This window comes from Eretmochelys imbricata, chromosome 20 (assembly GCF_965152235.1).
Source record: "Eretmochelys imbricata isolate rEreImb1 chromosome 20, rEreImb1.hap1, whole genome shotgun sequence".
NCBI lineage: Eukaryota > Metazoa > Chordata > Testudines > Cheloniidae > Eretmochelys > Eretmochelys imbricata.
Genome location: NC_135591.1, coordinates 1,481,361 through 1,492,226, shown reverse-complemented (window position 1 = coordinate 1,492,226; position 10,866 = coordinate 1,481,361). Strand labels below are relative to the sequence as shown.

Sequence of the window (10,866 nt, the reverse complement as noted above, 5' to 3'; positions counted from 1 at the left end):
GCCCCCCACACACACACTGCGCGGCCCGGCGGCTCCCGGGCAGGCTCCACGCTGACCATGCTGCCGCGCCCCCTGGCCGCCCTCCTGCTGGTGCTGCTGGGGCGCGGGGCGCGGGGGGAGAGCGGCGGGGACACCCCGCCCCGCGCGCCGCAGCTGGAGACCCTGGTGAGGGAGCGGAGCGGGGCGCTGGGCTCGTGTCTGAGCCCGCGGGGGGCGGGGAGAGACGGGGGGACCCCGGGGCCGGAGCTGTGACCCCCCACTTTGCTCTCGCCCCGCAGGTGGCGCCCCCCGAGGACTGCGCGGCGCGCTCGGCGCTGGGGGACACGGTGCAGATTCACTACACGGTAAGGGGGGGCGCGGGGGGAGCCGCAGGACACGTCAGCACGGGGCGGGGCCGGCCGCGGGAGGGCGCCGCCGAGCTCCACACGTGGCGGTGCCCGGGGTCCCCGGGGGGGGGGGGGCGGGATGTGACTGAGCCCCTCCCCCTCCCGGCTGGGGCAGGGGAAGTGAACCACCCCCGTCTCCAGGACATGGCGGAGGGGGTTGGCGGGAGTGCCCCTGTGTCTTGGCGGGGGGTGGGAACGGGACAGTGCACCAGTCTCTTGTGGGGGGGAGGACATTGCCCCCGTGTCTTTGGGGCGTGGGGATGGCAGGGGGACAGGCCCCTGTGTCTGGGGGGGGGGAAACGGGACAGTGCCCCTGTGTCTGGGGGGGGGGACGGGACAGTGCCCCTGTATCGGTGGGGGGGGGGGGTTCTGCAAGTTGTGCCCCCTTCCCAGGAGCGGCAGAAGGCAGAACTCCAGCCCTTCTGCCACCTTTGCCACGTCTGCATCCCGCCCTGCGGTGCCCGCTCGTCCCCGCTGCCCCCCGGGGAGGCCTAGGGATGGTGCCGGTGTCTCCGGGGCAGGGCCCTTTGTGTGCGTCAGGGGTTCAGCAGCTTCCCCGCCACAGGGCCCTGTGCCTGGGTGCCCAGGCTGGGGGCTACCCGCGTGTGTCAATGTCCCCCCGCAGGGCAGCCTGGAGGATGGGCGGATCATCGACACCTCGCTCTCGCGGGACCCCCTGCAAGTGGAGCTGGGTAAAAGACAAGTGATCCCTGGTACGTTCGCCTGGGCCCCGATGGGCCTCCAGAGATCTGGGCTCTGTTCCTGCCTTTGCCATTGACTCCGTGCGTGCCCTTGGCCGAGTCACTTAAACTCTTTGGGCCTTTTCCCCCACCTGCGAGAAGCCATGCCCGGCTCCCACCCTTTGCCATGTCTGCACAGAGCCGGAGCTCCTGGGGCCAGGACTTTGTCTCCATTTGTGCCGATGCAGCACCTGGCGTGATGGGCCCCCTCTCAGTCAGGGCCTGTGCAGCGATGGGGGCCCCCGATCTTGGTTCGGTCCTGTGCAGTGATTTCCCCCCCCCCCCCCCCGATCTTGGTGGGGCCTGTGCAGTGCCCAGCAAGATGGGGGCCCCTGCTCTCAGTCAGGGCATGTACAGCACCCGGCGCGCCAGGGGCCTCTAGGCACTACTGGCATACTAATTGCAGTGGAAGGTGCAGGAGTCTCTTCTGGCTGGTCTCTGTTGGCGGCTGCTGGAAGGATCAGGTGCCCCACGGGCCCCCTGCACTGATCCGATCCAGCTGCCCCCTGGAACGCACTGACATGTTCCCCTGCCTGGCCACTCCGCAGCCATGCAGTGAGTCTGTGAAGGGGCCACTGGCCCTTGCTCTGGTGTTTGCATGACAGAATCTCTCTCCCCCCACCCAAGTCCAGCCCTTGTCGATGTTCAGCAGGGTCTGGGGGTGGCTGGGGGGGAGTACTGGGAATTCCCCAACTTGGCCCGGGCTCCGATTGGGAGGCTTCTCTTGTTACCTGGCGGAATGATCAGAACCTTCCAGACCCTTGGCTCCCACTTCCCTGGCACTCCGGCCTGTGCTGTCACTGGCTCATTGTTGCAGCTTTCGGTGGTTTAACCCCTGGTGCCGTGAGTCTGCCGGAGCTCAGCGGGGTCGGGGGCTCGGAAGGGAGGCCTCCTGGGATAGGGGGTGGGAAGATGAGCGATCCCAAAGTGGCCCTGTTATCCAGGAGGGTGGGAAGCCTTTCAGAGAATCCCCCTGATCTGTCTGTTCTTCTGTGGTTTTTCCCTCCTCCCAGGCTTGGAGCAAAGCTTGCTAGACATGTGCGTTGGGTAAGTGAGGCCCTGGCTTGCTAGCAAGAGTGGTGTGGCTCGGGAGAGGCATCCTGGGTCAGTGCTCTCCGCCAAAGCAATAAACAAGATGGGGATCCACGGCACTCCCCTTCTGCTCCCGGTATGGGGCTTCCCATGGGGCTGGATCAGCAGAGTGGGCGGGGGGCTGGAGACACAAACATGCTAAAAATCAGGTCAGAGCCTAGGCGGGGGGCCCAGCTCTTTGCTGCATCTGCATTTTCTCTCCAGGAAGCTGGGCCTGGGGCCTGGCTGTTGGTGTGTGCTCATCTCCTGGAGCAGGAAGGGGCTCTCTGCCTGCCCTCTGGGCTGGGCTGCCCGCTGGGGGCAGGGGCAAGGAGCTCCCTTCATGCGGACTGGGTTTCTGCAGCCAGGTGCACCTGGTTGGGTTTTAGCCACAGGCCTGCAAGCACTTGGAGATGAGCATTCGGCTCTGACACTAGACCACCCAGGGCTGGATTGGGTCAGGGGCTGGATGTGAAACCTCGCAGGAAGCTGCTCTCAGTCACTGAGCCAGTGCCCCCCAACCACCTGCTGCTGGACGTGCTGCCTTGGAGAGGAGGCCCGAACGCATTCTGTTTATTCAAACACCTCCAGGCCCATCTCCTCAGACATGGGCTGGTACCCTCAGCATCCTGCCCACCGCTCAGCTCTGTCGGTTACGTTCTACCCATGCCCAATTTCAGTTTGATGCGGCATTAGGCACTTCTGGTCCTGTGCTGTGGTCGCACTTCCCTGCTGGATGGGATGCCTTGGGCAGGGGATGATGCGTGCAAACGGCAGGGCTGTGGCTATGCTGCCAAAGGGCAGAAGGTTGGGCCCTCGCTCTGATGTGCCTCTCCCTCTGCCTGGCAGGGAGAAGCGGAGGGTGATCATCCCGCCTCAGCTGGCTTACGGCAAGCGAGGATCCCCGCCTACTGTCCCAGGTAACTGCCGCCTCCTTGTCTACCCAGCCTCGCTGGACATGGGAACTTCCTTCATCGGCCTGAGTCTCAGAGCCATGCCCTGGTGTGTCTTCCCCCCCCGGGGCAGAGAGCACTAGGCTGCTGTTAGGTCCCCCCAGCCCTCTGGTTACCCAGCAACACCTGCTACAGATTCTGCTCCCTGGTGAATTCAGTGCCAGGCTGACGGACAGCCCCGGAGCTGGACCTTGTGCCCCACACGGCCCGCCAAGGAGCGAGGGAGCTTCGGCCCTGTAGCCCCTTCAGTCCTTGGCCTGCCTGGAGAGGCTGCCAGAGCTGACGTGGCAGGGCTGGGACTCCCCAGAGCTGCAGCTGCCTCTGGTTTGCTCTGGGTGGGGCAGCGTGCGGGTGCCCTGCTCCGGGGGAGCAGCGCTGTCTGGTGCCCTCCCAGAAGCTTGGGCACTGACCACATGCCCTGTGCCAGGACCACTCCCACCTCTGCCACGTGTGTGGGAGAGCCCAGCTCAGCTGTGCCCCCTCTCTCCCCAGCCGACGCCGTGCTGCAGTTCGACGTGGAGCTGGTTGGCCTCTCCCGGGCCAGCTACTGGCAAAAGCTGGCGAATGACGTGCTGCCCCTGCTCTGCATCGGGCTGATCCCAGCTCTGCTGGGCCTGATTGGCTACCACCTCTACCACAAGGCCAGCAGCTCCCGGGGGGGCAAGAAGAGGCTCAAGGAGGAGAAGAGAAACAAGGCCAAAAAGAAATAAACCTCCCCTCCCCACAGTGTCAGCACCTGCTCTGTGGCTGCTTTTGTCAGGGTCCCTGGGGAAGAGGGTGTGGGGGAAGCCCTTTGGTCCCCTCCTGAAGGGGGGCTGGAGCAGCAGGACCAGCTTGAACCCTGCAGGGCAAGGCTGGGGCCAAGCCAGCTCCCAGGACTTAGACAGGGCAGGAGAGTGAAGGCATCCTGCTCACAGTGGCCACCTGCTTGCCCTTTCCCAGGATCAGGCAATCCCAGGGCTGTGCTTCCCTGGGGCAGGGCCTGGCCTGGAGGCTGCAGAGCTGCACCAGGGTTACCAGCCTGGCTTGGCAACGCTGGGGTAGAGCCATGTGCCTGGATAGCCCTCGGCTCCCCTACACTTCCCTGTCAGGCGTCACCACTACGATCAGTTCAACCCTTTAATGGCAGCTTCCTAGGGGCATGGAGTTTCCCCAGCAAGTGGGACAGCACCGCTGGGGAAGCCTTCGCCGCTCCTCACGGCCAACTCTCCCAGCTGCACGCACCAGGCACGAGCTGCCACAGCTCGCAGAGCGCAGTTCCCAGCATGGCCTGGGCTGGGCAGGTGGGCGGCTCACAGGATGCGTGGCACCTCGTGGGCAGCCTCGATGACATTGTGAGGGGGCCGTTTGCAGTGGGCTTTGCCAGCGGGCCCAGGCGCGTGGGGCTTGTGGTTGAGGATGAGCAGTGGATTGAGCTGGCTGAGCACCTCGTCGCTCACCGAGATCCCGTCCAGGTACTCCTTGAGGAGCAGGCGCAGCTTCTGGTTCTCCTGGCGCAGCCCTGCCTTCTCCCGCTCCAGAGACAGCTGCTCCAGCTTCACCTTGTTGTACCTTTGCCAGAAGTGCTCCAGGCCCAGGTAGTCCTGCATCAGCTGCAGTTGGAAAGGGCAGAGGGGAGTTGAGGGGGGGCAGCGCTGGTTTGGGGGAAGCTCCCACAATGCACCCCATCTAGTTCTGCTTGTCCCCTCAATTAAAGAGTGCACGGTTCTCAGCAACCTTCTCCCCAGCCACCCGGTGTGGCACACGCTCTCCACCAGCTATGCCAGCCTGCCCTTGGTGCCCCCAGCATCTGGGCCCCCGCCCTCCTGTCAGCACCCTGATGGGGAGGGAGGGCTCCAGGACCAGGCCAAATACTTTCACCCCTTACCCGGGCCAGCTGCTCCGCAGGCTTCTCCAGGGAGATTTGCTCCACCTCCTCCTGCTCCTCCCTGCTCAGCGAGGAGGCGTAGAATGGCAGCACCTTCTCCTCCTCGGTCTCCAGCTTCCGACACATCTCAGCCAGCCTCAGGGTGAGCTCTGCCTGTGGGGCAAGCGAGGCCTTAGCGGGCCGGTTGGGGACAGCTCGGCGAGCAATGGAGAATGGCTGCGTGCTCTGGACACCAGGAAGGGACGCTTTTCCTGGAGGATGCTGGACTGTGTTGACAACCCATAGGGACGGCAGGAGAAGTGTTTCCCTGGGGCCAGGAAGGGACAATGGGTTTGGGGGAAGCGAGTCTCCCACGAGCCGGGCCGCAGGGCTGGGACTTGTCTGCTGTCTGTCCTGGACAGAGGCAGCTGTGAGCTGCATTTGGCCAGTGCTACTCCAGGTATGCATGGGAGGGCAGGACAGAGGCCCCTCCTGCAGGGTTAAGGGAACTCCGGCCTTTACCTTTTCTATGATGCCCCTTAGCTTCTTCAGGGCAGTGCTGCTCTCCAGGGTGAGCTTGGCCAGGTTGCTCCTGGCCTTGGCCCTGGTCTGGTTCATCTGGCTCTTGAGCTTCTGCAGCTGCTTGAGCACGACCTCCTTCTCCTCTCGCACGTGCCGGTTCTGCTCCTCGGCCTCCCGCATGTGTGCCGCGATCTTGCCCTTCAGGATGCCAATGGAGTCCTGGCAGGGAAATGGTGCCCAGAGCAGTCAGTGAGGAGCTCAGCACACAGGGAATCCCATGACCCCCCAAGAAGGCCTGTTCCCTACAGCCAGGGCTTGGGGTGGGGCAGCCTCACTGACCTGAATTTTCAGCAGCTTCTTCATCTGCATCTCAATCTCCTTGGAGCTCTTCTCATCCTTCATCTTGAGGGCCTCAAATGCAATCTTCCGGTCCTCTGTTGCCTCAGTGTAGTTCTTCAGCGCTTGCTGGAACCGCTTCCACAGCTCCTCCACTGTGCCCTCCAGCTGCACACGCAGATAGTGCTTCTCCTCTAGGTTCTGCGGGGAGACATATGTTAGCTCCTCAGCCACCCTGAGCCACCTGACTCACCAGGCCAGGCATGCCTACAGAGCCCACCCCAAGGGCAGGAACCCAAACCTCAGGAGGGGAGCTCCCTGCCTTTGGTCCCACTGGGACTGGGCAGCAGCCCCTAAGCTGGCAGTGGGAAGGACCTTGTGGTAGAGATGGACTCTTGCCCATACCCTGTGCCTTATCAAGGCCTGCACACGTAAGAGTGTGAAGAGGAGGGGCTTCTCACCAGAGTCAGCCACGAGCTGCTGGCTGAAGAACCAGAGGAAGGCTGGTGTCACCAAACCCCTCCCCTGCCCCAGGCTGGCATGGAGCAGCCTCAGCCCAGACCTTGTTCTTGACGTCGTCCCTGGTGCTCTGGAAGTCCAGCTTGGCCTCATACTCGCTCTCACTGAAGTTCTGCTCCAGGGCCAGCAGCACGTCCTGCAGGTAGCGGCTCTCCTTGTCATGGTGCTCGATGATCATCCTCCTGGGGAAGCCGCAGGTGAGCCGCCAGGGCTGAGCCAGCATGGCACACGGAGGGGAAGGGAGAGCAGCTGATAGTCCTTGGAGCTGATGGCTACGCAGAGAGCTTTGGGGAGCTGCTCCACAGTGGGGCTGCAGTTGGGGCTCAGCACAAGAGCCTCGTGGCCAGGGATGAGGGCTCATGGCTCTGGGGCACCATCAAGCTGCCTCCCCATCCCTGTGTTTGTCACCTGCCTGCCTGTGTCCTCCCCCAAAGCAGGCAATCCTTCCCCCTGCCCCGGTACCTTTCTGTCTCAAACTCCTTCTTCAGGGCCTCCAGCTCAGCGTTGTAATCCTCATCCAGGTACCCGAGGCGGCACCGCTGGAGCTGCAGCAACTGGTCGATGTTGTGCAGGTGGCTGCACAGGGCATGAGTGTACTGCGCCTCTGCCTCAGACAGGTCCCTGGCCAGCGACTGTACGGACGACAGAGAACGCTTGGGCACTGCAGCGCCGGCCCCAGAGCCTCTGAGTGCAGCTACCCCAGCAAGCTCAGCGGCAGCAAGGGCTGCAGGGTGCATGGAACCCTGGTTTGAGGGTGTTTGCCCTCCTGCAGCACTTCCTCCCCTGGGGGGGCATTGCTAGCCACTCTTCCAGCCCCGTTCATGGGCCCACAGAGCTACACCCCCCTCCCAGCTCATCCAGCCGGGACCCCCGCTGCTTACTCGGATGACGCTGTCCTTGCAGTCCACCACCCGCTCAAAGGTCTGGCTCAGGATCTCGATGTCCTTGCGCAGTTCTCTGGCCTTGACTTCCCGCAGCACTGTGCGCCATTGCAGGTTGATTTTATTCATGTTGAGGGTGCTGTTATGCTCCTCCTTCGCCAGCTTGTCCTGCGGGGTGGGTCACAAGGTTACAGGGGCTGGGTGGGAGCACAGGCCAACCACCTACAGGAGTGCTTCTCTAACTTTTCTACTGGTGACCCCTTTCACAGAGCAGTCCTCCGCATGTAACTCCCCCTTATAAATAAAAAACGTTTTCTATAGATTTAACACCAGTATAAATGCTGGAGGCAAAGCGGGGTTTGGGGTAGAGGCTGACAGCTCACGACCCCCCATGTAATAATCTCGTGACCCCCTGAGGGGTCCCGACCTCCAGTTTGAGAACCCCTGACCTACAGGTATATAACTAGCTCAAGCAGAACTTGCAGGCCAAAGCGCTGTGCAAGCTCCAGAGACTTCGCCATCTCCCAGCAGCGTGCGACAGAAGGACTGACGGGGAAACCCATCACGTACCACACTGGGTCCGCGTTACGAGGGGAGAGCCCGGCTCACGTGGGAGAACGAGGCACCAGAGCGACAGCTCCCTTGAGCACTGGGGTCGGGGGGGGAGTGTTTCAGAAGCAAAATTGTAGGATTTTGATTTTTGGCCCCAAAGTCGACATTTTCTGTCAAATGCCTCCCCTCCCCCGGCCACTTTCCTGCCCAGCTCCAGGTTCCAGCTCGGCGCCCAGGGGGCAATTGGCAGCTGGCATGAAGCTGGGATGAACGGCCGGGCCGTGGAGCGGGGTGCCCCGCCTGCGCCCCGGGCCTCGCCTTCAGGAACTGGGTGAGCATGTCCTCCTTCTTCTTGCTCAGCTCCTCCTCCGCCAGCATCTTCTGCTGCATCAGCAGCAACTGCTCCTCCTCGCTCAGGGGGGCCGCCTTGCGCCCCTTCTTCGGCATGGCTGCTGGGCTGGGGGGGAGCCCGGTGAGATGCTGCCAAGGGGGGTGCCCCCCACACAGCACAGGACCCTCCCTCCCCCTGCAGATAGCCCCCTCCCCCCAGGGGCCCCCTCTCCCCTTGGTGCCCCCCACGGCCCCCTGCCCCCAGGGGCCCCTCCCCCCATGCCCCCCCCCTTGGTGCCCCCCACGGCCCCCTGCCCCCAGGGGCCCCTCCCCCCTTGGTGCCCCCCACGGCTCCCTGCTCCCAGGGGCCCCCTCCCCCCATGTCCCCGTCCCCCCCGGTGCCCCCCATGGACCCCCATAGCCCCCTCCCCCCTTGGTGCCCCCCACGGCCCCCTGCCCCCATAGCCCCCTCCCCCCTTGGTGCCCCCCAGGGCCCCCCTCCCCCCACAACCCCCTGCCCCCAGGGGCCCCCTCTCCCCTTGGTGTCCCCCAGGGGCCCCTCCCCGCGGTACCTCTTGCTCCTCCCACCCTGCAGCAAGTCGCGTCCCCCGTCTCCTAGCAACAGCCGCTTCCGTTGGACGGGGCGGCCCCTGAGGCACCGGCGCTGACGAGCGGCCGCTCTGGGGAAGAGGGAGGCCCCGGGCGGGAGAGAGCGACCCCTGCGCCTGGAGGACCCGGCGGGCGCGGCGACTGCGGGGAGCGCAGGGGAGGGGTTAGTGGGGGAGGGGGTTGGGGAAGGGGATAGTGGGGGGAGGGGGTTGGGGAAGGGGATTGCAGGGGAGGGGTTATTGGGGGAGGGGGTTGGGGAAGGGGATAGCGGGGGAAGGGTTAGTGGGGGGTGGGGGTGGGGGAAGGGGATAGCGGGGGAAGGGTTAGTGGGGGGTGAGGGTGGGGGAAGGGGATTGCAGGGGAGGGTTTCGTGGGGGAGGGGGTTGGGGAAGGGGATTGCAGGGGAGGGGTTATTGGGGGGAGGGGGTTGGGGAAGGGGATTGCAGGGGAGAGGTTCGTGGGGGAGGGGGTTGGGGAAGGGGATTGCAGAGGAGGGGTTCGTGGGGGAGGGGGTTGGGGAAGGGGATTGCAGGGGAGGGGTTATTGGGGGAGGGGGTTGGGGAAGGGGATAGCGGGGGAAGGGTTAGTGGGGGGTGAGGGTGGGGGAAGGGGATTGCAGGGGAGGGTTTCGTGGGGGAGGGGGTTGGGGAAGGGGATTGCAGGGGAGGGGTTATTGGGGGGAGGGGGTTGGGGAAGGAGATAGTGGGGGAAGGGTTAGTGGGGAGAGGGGGTTGGGGGAGGGGGTTGGGGAAGGGGATAGTGGGGGAAGGGTTAGTGGGGGGTGGTGGGTGGGGAAGGGGATTTCAGGGGAGCGGGGGGAGGGGGTTGGGGAAGGGGATTGCAGGGGAGAGGGAGAGGGAGGAGGAAACACTTCCCTGACCCCTTGCACATGCAGCCTGGCCCCCCTGGCTCCAGGCCCCTTTCCCACCTGTGGGCGTCCCTGCACTTGCAACCCCGCCCTCCCCCTGGACACACACTGTCCTGTCCAGCCCCCCTGGACATCCCTCCCCCACCTGCCACTCCCCTCGCATGCTGCCAGCCTCTTCCTGTTTTTGGGTGGAGCCTGTTCCCATGGTGGCGCTGGGAGCCCTGGTACCCAGCTCTGGGGTGTCAGCATCAGCTGCTGCTGGAACCAGCCCAGTGCCAAGCCTTGCAGAGCACAGCTCTACATCCCGGGCACTGCCAGCTCCACCATGGGCACAGAGGGCTCCCGGCCAGGGCAGACGCCAGCAGGGGCCAAGGATCCAAAAATATCAGTAATGTCCAGTTCCAGAGCTCCCTGGTGGGAAGGAGCCTGGGCTAGCGAGTCAGAGCAGGGAGCCAGGACTCCTGGGTTCTCTTCCCATGCTTTGGTAGGGGAATGCTGCCCGGTGGTTAGAGCAGAGGATTCTGTACCCTGCTCTGGGAAGGGAGCTGTGTCTAGTGGTTAGAACAGGGGCAGGAACCAGGACTCCTGGGTTCTACTCAAGGCTCGGCCATTGACTCATGATGTAACCTTGGCGGAGGCTCATCTCCTCTCTCAAGGGGGGATCAGCGTCTCTCGCGCCCTACAGAGATGTCTGTAAGGGCCCCCCAGCTAGGGTGACCAGACAGCAAATGTGGAAAATCGGGATGGGGGTGGGGGGTAATAGGAGCCTATATAAGAAAAAGACCCCAAAGTCAGGACTGTCCCTGTAAAATCGGGAGATCCGGTCACCCTACCCCTGGCCATGCGCCTCTCCACCCCACTGCCCTGTCCCAAGCAAGTGGATGCTTTGGCATTGCAGGTGCTTGACAAAGGACAGGCAGCAGAAAGCACAGTGCCCATGCAGAATGGGGCGGGGGGTGTCTCATAGTGTGTATGTGTCGGGGGGGGGGGGGATTCAGGGCCCCAGGCTGTCTTGCAGCTGAGAGCCATGAAGCCCAGACAGGGAGGCAGGTGGGTTTGAGGCCGGGGCTCAGCTGTGTCCGTTATTAACAATACTGGTGGCTGTCGCTGGCTGGCCCTGCAAAGCACTAGGAACCCACTCAGCCCCTTCTGCGCTGAGCCCCCGGCAGGCAGGGCTGGAGCTGGCAAACCAGGTGTCAGGCTGTGACGATGTGACGCAGCAGGGAGGGGGGAGTGTTGACCTGGGAATGTGC

At 64.1% G+C, this 10,866-nt stretch overlaps 2 protein-coding genes across 2 annotated transcripts; one reads left to right on the top strand and one right to left on the bottom strand.

Moving 5' to 3' along the window:
• On the top strand, window positions 1-3,882 carry FKBP11 (FKBP prolyl isomerase 11). Its single transcript, XM_077838484.1, has 6 exons — window positions 1-165; window positions 279-344; window positions 1,012-1,099; window positions 2,140-2,173; window positions 3,047-3,117; window positions 3,643-3,882. Exons 1-6 carry the CDS (start codon window positions 58-60, stop codon window positions 3,858-3,860), a joined length of 585 nt encoding a protein of 194 aa, XP_077694610.1. The 5' UTR covers window positions 1-57; the 3' UTR covers window positions 3,861-3,882.
• Window positions 3,883-4,412: 530 nt separating this feature from the next.
• Window positions 4,413-8,741, bottom strand: DRC2 (dynein regulatory complex subunit 2). The gene is made up of 9 exons (XM_077838737.1): window positions 8,709-8,741; window positions 8,125-8,263; window positions 7,255-7,422; window positions 6,836-7,005; window positions 6,417-6,555; window positions 5,858-6,055; window positions 5,519-5,737; window positions 5,018-5,170; window positions 4,413-4,742 (listed from the first exon to the last, which is right to left on the bottom strand). The coding sequence occupies exons 2-9, from the start codon at window positions 8,251-8,253 to the stop codon at window positions 4,443-4,445; spliced, it is 1,476 nt and encodes a 491-aa protein (XP_077694863.1). The 5' UTR covers window positions 8,254-8,263; window positions 8,709-8,741; the 3' UTR covers window positions 4,413-4,442.
• Window positions 8,742-10,866: the final 2,125 nt, after the last annotated feature.

Coding starts and splice junctions, on each gene's coding strand:
- FKBP11 (XM_077838484.1), top strand. CDS start 58: ATGCTGCCGCGCCCCCTGGCCGCCCTCCTGCTGGTGCTGCTGGGGCGC. Junction 166..278: donor CGCCGCAGCTGGAGACCCTG/GTGAGGGAGCGG, acceptor CTCGCCCCGCAG/GTGGCGCCCCCCGAGGACTG. Junction 2,174..3,046: donor TTGCTAGACATGTGCGTTGG/GTAAGTGAGGCC, acceptor TCTGCCTGGCAG/GGAGAAGCGGAGGGTGATCA.
- DRC2 (XM_077838737.1), bottom strand. CDS start 8,253: ATGCCGAAGAAGGGGCGCAAGGCGGCCCCCCTGAGCGAGGAGGAGCAG. Junction 5,738..5,857: donor AGAAGCTGCTGAAAATTCAG/GTCAGTGAGGCT, acceptor TTTCCCTGCCAG/GACTCCATTGGCATCCTGAA. Junction 4,743..5,017: donor CTGCGGAGCAGCTGGCCCGG/GTAAGGGGTGAA, acceptor TTCCAACTGCAG/CTGATGCAGGACTACCTGGG.